This window comes from Oryzias melastigma, linkage group LG11, assembly GCF_002922805.2.
Source record: "Oryzias melastigma strain HK-1 linkage group LG11, ASM292280v2, whole genome shotgun sequence".
NCBI classification, from domain to species: domain Eukaryota; kingdom Metazoa; phylum Chordata; class Actinopteri; order Beloniformes; family Adrianichthyidae; genus Oryzias; species Oryzias melastigma.
This window is the reverse complement of record NC_050522.1, coordinates 25594451-25603791: the sequence shown is the minus strand read 5'-3', so window position 1 is coordinate 25603791 and position 9341 is coordinate 25594451. Positions and strand designations below refer to the sequence as shown.

General features: G+C 39.7%; 1 protein-coding gene across 1 annotated transcript in view; it reads left to right on the top strand.

The window, feature by feature from the left end:
• LOC112162635 (RNA-binding motif, single-stranded-interacting protein 3) overlaps positions 1–9341 on the top strand; it is a 430787-nt gene that overhangs the window by 225854 nt on the left and 195592 nt on the right. Inside the window, exon 6 of the mRNA XM_024298468.2 lies at positions 3428–3519. Coding sequence (XP_024154236.1) covers positions 3428–3519 — 92 coding nt within the window. The remainder of the gene's footprint in view (positions 1–3427; positions 3520–9341) is intronic.

Below are 9341 nucleotides of genomic sequence, written 5' to 3'. Positions count from 1 at the left end.
ACTGTGTTCTTTCGCGTTTCCTTATTCGCGGTGTCACATATTCGCGGACGTCTCCGGTCCCTAACCCCTGTGAGTAAGTGAGTAATACTATATATATATATATATATTTATATAAACATTGTTTTCCCTGAAGTATTTGCGTTTCTCTATTTGCGGTTTCACATACTCGTGGATGTCTGCGGTCCCTAACCCTTGTGAATGAGAGGGGAACACTGTTCATATGGTAAGAGTAAAATCAAAAGTTCCAGTTATATATATATTTATATTTTAAATAAATGTAAAATTAACATAAACATAAATATGAAGTGAAAGCAAAAATATTTTAGAAAAGAATGCATAATTTAAAAAAAATTTGAAAAAAAAGATTATTTTCTAACTTCACAGAACTTTATGCACAAAACCAAAAGTAACTTTGAATGATCTAAACTACATCCAATGTCTACATGCATACTTACATTTATACTCACTATTATGTCAGCCTGGGTGATAAGACGAGCCCTTCAGTGATGTCATAAAGTTCTCCTTATAGAACTTTTTAAAGCAAATATTTACTTCTACTTGAGACATCACAGATTAGAGTATCAGTGCTCATATATTTTCTCCATCTGTTTCAAACACTTGCAAAGATTTGAAAAAAGACAAAAAAATGCTCCTGCTAAAGATCTGGTCAGCTGAAAATAGTGTTTTTGGTGTTTTTAACATGGTATTGTGGCATTTTTCTGATAATGGAGAACACCTATAAAGAAAATGAAACTTTAAAACTGCATTCATGGGTATTTCTTTTTGCAATCGTTGTGAATCAGGAGCATACAAACAAATACTGTGTAAAAAAGATTTTGTTACATAGAATATATGCTGAACGGGGCCACAAGCTCTCCGCTACACCCCATTCTGAAGCATCCACTTGCAGACAAATAGATCCATGAACATCTTTGTTCTCCTCGCCTGAGCTGGAATCTGGATCTAAACTGTACAACTGGATAGCTGTGATATTGCTGCTAGTTTTGTTGCACTGCTAACGTTAGCTTTGGGGAGTGAGGAGCTGTAAGCTAGCGTGAGAGCGTGTAAACATGGAGAGGTGAATTTCTAATGAATCCGTCCGCTCTGCAGAAAGTTTGTCCTACAAAACGACAGGTTTTGGCTAAAAACCGCATCATTATAATTAAAAAATCCACTGGTAACGCTTTAAAAATAGATCAGAATGGAACATCCAACTGTTTTATGATGTATATTTTAAGTAGTGATGTTGAAATTTAATTTTAGAAACTAATCCTGAACTAAAATGACAATTTAAAGATAAGCTGTAGTAAAAATCCTCATTGTCTTTTTATATTATTTTGCTAAATCTTATTAAATCAGCTGGATAAAAATGTCACATTTAAATGTTTCAAGGCACATGTGTTAAAGTCAAGGCCCGGGGGCCGGATCCGGCCCTCCAGATCATTTTATTTTATTGTTATTAATGGCCCGATGTTATTCATAATTATGTTAAAAAGTTACAGTTTTAAAATTTTAAAAATTGGCATTCTGCTAAATTTTGAACTGTTTGGCATTTACTGAGATGTTCAATTTTGGTGTTTAGCTAATATTTCACCTACATGCTAGCTGTTTTGGCTAGCTTAAGTTTTTTTTTTTGTTTGCTAATTTGGCTAATATTTTAGCTGTCTATCAGCTTCAGTGTTTGCAGCTATCAACTTCAGCGTTTTCAGCCATTAACTTCAGCTCTTTCAGCTATCAACTTCAGTGTTTTCAGCTATCAACTTCAGATTTTTTAGCTATCAATTTCAGCATCTTCAGCTATCAGCACTAGCATCTTCAGCGGCCAAATTCAGCTTACAGCATTCACACTAGCATTATCGTAATTAATGCTATATATCTAGTTGATAATTATGTTTAAAGTGATGGTTTTAAAGTGTTAAAAATGTCGTTTTAGAGTGTTCAATAAATGTTTATCCTGTTCGGCCCACGACCTCAGGTGTGTTTTGAATTTTGGCCCCTTGTGCGATTGAGTTTGACCCCCCTGTTTTAAGGTTACTAAAGTCGTTATTAAGCTGCTTGAAGAATATTTACTGACTGAGTTTTTATGGAAATACCATGGCTCCAGACTCCGGGGTGCTGATTCTCATCCCAGCCGCCAACCGCCCCAATTCTGGCTTGATGAAGCCAACAGGACATTATCATCTGCAAAAGCTGAGAAACCAGAACCCCTCTGGACTCTGGCTGCACCTAGAGATTCTGCCCATACAGACCATGAACACATCTCCACACTAAAAGAGGCTCCTCCCATCCGCGGTCTCACAGCTGGCTATTAATTAGTCGTTTTCTCACCCGGGTTATGGTTTTCCTGTTACCCTGCGGTCTCAGAACAGCGTTCCTCTCTAGCACGGCTCATAGAAACAGTCTTCACGTGTAAACCGAGGTGTTTGCACATTTTCTGATTGTCAGATTGTCAGCGAGTTGATGAGGAAGCCATAGTAATGACCCCCTCCTCCCCCATTCTCACAGCTATTATCCTTTTCTAATTGCGCTTTCCTTCTGAAACAGTGGATCAGAGGGCACCATTGACTGCTTTTAATCCGCCACCAAATTTTAATTAACACAGACGTGACCCCCGTTTCTGATACATCCTGCAGAACGTTGGGATCACAATAACTCATAAATCACAGCGCTCCCGCTTTCCCTCCGCTGATGAATTTTCAGATGGTGTGGGAAAAAAAAGGAAGAGAAGAAGTGGGTAAGAAGATGAACGGGGAGGTTAAACCGTTAGAAAACGGCGAGAGCCCGGCTGATTTGAAGGAGGGCGGGGGGAGAAATGTCAGCAGCAGCTCCGGTATGCTGTCAACCTTTGAGAGATTTGTTACCGTGGAGAGGATTACGGAGGCTGTGAAATGGGGTTGTGTTAATATGCCGGCCGTTGAGGAACACCGCGTCGGCCTGCCTGCCAACTTCACAGCCTCCACAAAAATCAAAAGGCTGAACGAATATAAAAGGGATGTTTCTGAAGAATTAATTGGCGCATCTTTGAACCTTCAAATGATTCAAAATCATACACTTTTCATAAATTAGCATGACATTATTTGAAATGAATGCATATGAGTTGTCATTAAATCTAATTGTGAGTTTGTTTTGTGTGCGACTGCGTGTGAATCATTGAATCAGGAGGTAGAGGTGGGCAGGGTGCCGGGGTTTGTTATTACCGGATCGCTCATCTGTGCTACTAATTAAGATGCATAGCATCCCCCCCATGAACGTCAGTGTCGCTAATTATCAAACAATGTAGTGCTCACTACATATAAGAACTGGCAGCCTCTGTAGTCATGTTACCAAACTATTAATGCTACAATTACCCAGCGTCTGTCATTCTCCTTGTTACTCATTTGACTAAATTTGGTCCCAGCTAACGTGATTTTTGTTCTTGTCTCTGCAGGCTATGGCTTTGTGGATTTTGACAGTCCAGCCGCAGCGCAGAAGGCCGTGTCGTCTCTGAAAGCCACTGGAGTCCAGGCCCAAATGGCCAAGGTCAGGAGAATTTGACAGATCTGACATCTCTGCTGCGGCTGTGCATCGCTTTGTCATTCAGATTTTTTTAAAAGGTTAACGGCCATAACGTGCTTGAAAGACAGAAATTACAGGATAAAGCTCTTATTTGTATATATATATGTTGTGCTGCTGGTCTGAAGGGAACATGGAGTAGAAACTGTGTGGAGTCACAGATTTCTGCTTCTGCGGTTCCTGGTTATCACTTCTTGTGAAAACAAAAGGTCCTTCAAAGATACACATCTGTAGATTGAAGAACGGCAAAGGTCACATGACCCACTGGTTTGTAGGGATGGGTACCATTTGGTCTTTTTATGTAGAACTGGTACTTTTGATCCAACACATTCTGTTACCCAAGTTGGTACATAGTGACGTTTGATTAAAGACCCCTCCGCGTCTCTTTTGGACGTTTTGGGTATCCCCAATTTGTCGTTTTTTGACGTTCTGGCTATTCCCATTAAATCAAGGGTCCCAACCTGCGATCCGGAACCAGTCCAATGCAGAGATGCGGAGCACACTTGTACCCTAACCCAGTACCGGTACCCTAACCTGGTGCCAGTTCACGTCCAGGTACTTGATAAGTTGAGAATTTGCGGCCTGAAGGTTGGTACCCTAACCTAGTACTAGTAACCTAGCTCGGTGCCGGTTCGTGTCCCGGTACTGGACCGATTCCAGATTGCAGCCTAGAGGTTGGGATCCCATTCCAGTACCGGTACTCTAACTCGGTGCCAGTTTGTGTCCTGGTACTGGACGAATTTCAAATTGCAGCCCAGAGGTTGAGACCCTTACCCAATACCGGTACCCTAACCTGGTGCCAGTTTGTGTCCCTGTACTGGACCAATTCCGGATTGCCTCCCAGAGGTTGGGACCTCCAACCTTGGAACATCCAAATTGGCGTAAAAAACTGAAAAAATCCCAAATTAGCCAAAATAGCTATCATGTCGCTGGAATATTAGCTAAGCTCCAAATTAGCCTAAACAACTTAAATAAATGCCAAAATAGTCCAGAAAGCTAGCATAATGTCATTATAACTTTCAACTTTACTACATTCTGACTCCATATAATATAAAGTAAGTTAAATAAGTTAAATTAGTCGTCGACTGTTTTAATAGTCGATTAGTCGACTAATCGTGGCAGCCCTACATCGTAATATCACCCTGTGTCCTTCATGTATCGACAAAGACGACTCAAGCTGCAATAAATAGTTACCTTAAAACAATCTTATGGCCCTTTTTGCATCCGACCAATCAGACCTCTTTTATTTGACATACTCGTCTCTTATATAGAAGTGAGTCATTTTGAGTATAACTCAAGTTTTGTTGAATTTATTTAAATACAACGGATTCAGTGAAGTGGATATTATGATTTAAATGTTCTGCTACGTAGTCATTTATCAATACTTACAATATTGATCATTAATATCATGTTTTCTAATATCGTGCAGCACTAAAATAATCGAAGCACCAAATTTGGCATGGATGTATCGTAGGATCCCCTCTTTCAGAAAGGTACATTAGCTACAAGATTTAAAATATATTTCATATATTTTATATATTTTTTAGGTGTAAATAAATCAAATCAAACATTGAAGAGCAGAAAATACTGAAAATATCAAAACATCTATTCTGACAGTAGAATTACTGAGTTTATTTCTCTGTGGAGTTGTGGGTGTTTGGAGCCAGTTCCTTTATGGGAGGAGCCACTCAGTCCAGTTCTCATATACAGTCATTGTGCTGAAGTGATGCAGAGTTCTTGTTCTTCAGTCGTGTGTGTCTCAGTTGTTGTCGAGCTTTGACCCTCCTGTTGTCATGTGTTGTTGAACATTATTAAAGTCGTGTGGTTGAAAAGAGGTTGTGACAGACGAATGGACAAAATCCGGATAACTTCCTCAAAATAGATCCCTGCGTCTTATTGTATTATTGTAACTCAATCGTCTTACGTGAACAAACCTTTACTGCGACTTCATTGACTTTAACCTGAGGAACACAGCAGCCTCCTGTGATGCCTCCTCATAGCAGCTCTTTCTGCCCCATTGAAATATTCCGTATTGTCAGAATATAAATAGGTGAAGTAAATGTCAATACCATTGAAGCTATAAATATGGTGATGACTCTGAGGCTACACCATAACTGATTTTCCCAGTCGAGATGTAAGCATTTCATCTGATCCAACGCCGCCTTGAAGCCAAGGAGGCTTGATGAGATGGAGAAGATGACGGCGGCGGCGGCAATTATTCTGATCAAATGGGATAGATTCTGACAGGGGGAGATGATATTTGGTGGGGTGCTCAGGTGGGCCATTTCTCAAAGGCAGCCTTTGGCCGCTCCCGCTCCCCGACGGCGTCCTTCTTCCAATATTTATAAGAGGCCCGGCTCTCGGCATACAGATCGGATCGTTGTCCGTCTGGTTTTAAGGCCACGCTTTGCATCGCTCCGTCTCTGAGCCAATATTTTCACCGGGGAGGGGAGGGGGATTGTGTCCCAAAACAAAAGAGCTGACCTTTGGAAATAATCGCTGTTTGCATGTGTGCGTGTGGGCACATTCACAAAATCATTTTCTATTTGCATGTGCAGAATAGTTTGCATGTGAATGCTCCCTTGCTCTGTTCAAACAAATGAAAAGGCCAGCATTCGGCGCCGCGGCGCCGCGCTTTTATCACGCTTGTGAGAGACATTAAGGAGTAGTTTGTTTTTATAGACTTCTTCTGCGTCTCTAACGTCTCCTTACCAAGGAATCATCATTTCACCGGCTCCTCCTCCTTCAGCGTCCATATTCCTGTTCTTCTCTGCCCCTCTGCCCTCACCGCTCCCCGGTGGGGCAGTACGGGGTAAGATAACTGTCAAAAAGAAACGGATTCGTAAGTAAAAAGTTATGTACAAATTATTAGTTTGTGCACAACTTTGCAGAAAAAATATGAACACATTTAATTTTACGTTTAACAGGTCACCTTAGAATACGAATTTTCTTTTGAATTTGACTTCTTTGTCCCGGTCAAAAAGAAACAAAGAAAAATCAGAAATAGAAAGAAAGTTGGGGATTCTGATCCTACAGATTTAAAATTTTTGTTTGTTTGTTTATATAGCACCAACAGTCGAGTGACTACTTTACCTCTGAGTTCGCTTAGCTGTTTTTGTTTTCTCATCCTCTTATTTTCAATTAATTTTAACCGAAATGTTTTTTTGTTAACCATCTAATGAGTGTAGTGGCATGTCTGCTACTTATTTTAGGGCTTTCCAACACTTCTGAGTTTAAAATCTGCTGCTGAAATGTTAATATCAGGAATATCAAACTCAATCTCACAGGGGGTCAAAATCAAAAACACACCTTAAATCACTGACCGATAAACATTTACTCTAAAACACCCTAAAACTACATTATTAAAACTTAACTTTTAACATAATTATGAACTAGATATATAGCATTACCTGCAAAATGCTAGTGTGAATACTGTAAGCTGAATTTGGCCGCTGAAGATGCTGAAATTGATAGCTAAAAACGCTGAAGTTGATAGCCAACTAACTAGCTAAATGCCAAATTAGCCTAAATAAAAATAAATAAATAAAAAACTCAGGTTAGGTTAGCTTAAACAGCTAGCATGTTGCTGAAAAAATAGCTCAACTTCAAAATAGCCTGAAAAAGTAAAAAAAAGGCCTAAATTAGCCAAAACAGCTAGCATGTAAATATCACCCTAAAAAGCTAAATAAATAAATAAAAACAAGGTTAGCTAATGGAGATAGCATGTAGCTGAAAAATAACTAAACTCAAAACTAAAGTTAAAGTCCCACTATTTGTCACGCACCTAAGTGTGTGAAATTTGTTCTCCGCATTTGACCCATCCCCTGGGGGAGCGGTGAGCTGCAGACACAGCCGCGCTCTGGAACCATTTGGTGGTTTAACCCCCCAGTCCAACTCCTTAGTGCTGAGTGTCAAGCAGGGAGGCACTGGGTCCCATTTTTACAGTCTTTGGTCTGACTCGGCCGGGATTTGAACCCACGACCTTCCATTCTCAGGGCGGACACTCTACCACAAGGCCACTGAGCTGGCTGAACTAGCCTGAAAAGCTGAAAAAAGCCTAAATTATCTAAAACAGGTAGATTGTAAATATTAGCTAAACTCCAAAACAGCTTAAAAAAATCTTAGTAAATGCGGAAATAGTCCAAAATGCTGCAGAATGCAATTTTAAAATCTTTGAAACTGTAAGTTTTTAACATAATTATGAATAATAAAAAAGCAGGAATATTATTCCAGAATAAATCAACTTAAACTTTAAATAACTTTCAATATTTTACTCTCAATAAAAATATATTTTGTCAAAATTATACAAGTTAGAAATGAGCACCAGATAACATCGGGTCATTAATAACAATAAAATAAAATGATCTGGAGGGCCGGATTCGGCCCCCGGGCCTTGACTTTGACACATGTGATTTACTCAATCAGCTGCAACCAGAAAGTAGAGATTCCTGTATTTTGATATGATTTATTAAATTTTCAACAGCTCAAGGTAATTTTCCCGTCATGGCATCAATAACTTTCTTAACATTTCTATTTTATTTTAGTTAAATAAATAACCTTGAACAGAAACCTGCAGTTTGATCAATCGATGTTCCGGGACTTGATGCATCAGCCTGTGACCCTGTTTGTGAACAGGAGAAATCATGGTAAACGTAAAATGAATTGTTTTATTCGTATTTTTTCTGCAAAGTTGTGCACAAAATTTAAATGTGTGCACAACTTTGTATTGATAAGAATGTATCTTTATGAAAAGGACTTATTCTTTATGAATACGTTTCTTATTGACAGCTTCCTTACCCCGTAGGGCAGCAGCAGAAATCCGGTGTGCTCTGAGGAGGTTGTAGATATCAAACATGACTGCAGGAGCCCGGACGAAGAAGAACCGGCGTTCCCTCGGCTCCGTTTTGTCATCTCTGCACTGCAAACTAATAAACCAATCACAAGTCAAAGCCAGAGGCTTTAAACTCATTTGATAAAACCGTCACAGTAATCACGTTGCATCTTTTTCTCTTTCCGCGGCGCCATTAAAACACATTTATTAAGGTGTCTTATCCTCTGCTGAGAACGGGAGGCTCAGAGGAAGCGTCTCCCGGTTTCCTCCTCTGTGCCTCCCTCCTCCTGCTCCCCCTGGAATCTGAAAATACCAAGGCAGTAGAGATGAAACATCGCCTTCCTTTTGTCTTGCCCTCCCCTGGGGACGGTGACAGTGAGAGGGAGGAGAGGAGCCATAATTAAGACACCTTAAGGACATTTCCGCGCACCTCCCTCCCTGTCACTCACCTCTGCACCAGTTACAGATAAGAGCACTTAGCACACATCTCTGCTTCTGTCTGCTTCTTTAGTGCCTTTAAGTGCAGATTTATGCCGGAACATGAAGTCTATTCAAAACATTTGCTTAAGACGGAAATAGGGGGTTTGGGGCTTGTAGATATATGATTTTCACCAATTAAAAAACAAATCTTAAAACACATTTTTGAATGGATTTTAACTGTCAGTTTTTTTGTTTAACATAAAACATAATGAAAGTATTTAATAAATATTTCTAAAAGACCAGTTTAGTGAGATTTAAAGGAAGTAGGAGGAGCTTCTACAAGTGATCCATAACCTGACGGCCACTTAAGACCAAAAAAGCCAAAGAATACTTACAGTAAATTATTAATTTCTTTATTTTCTAAAATGAAAGGAAGTTTTGTTTTGGAAAACTTCCAGATTCTGTCCACAATATCTGTCTACTACACGTGTCAAAGTCAAGGCCCGGGGGCCGGATCCGGCCCTCTGGGTAATTCTAT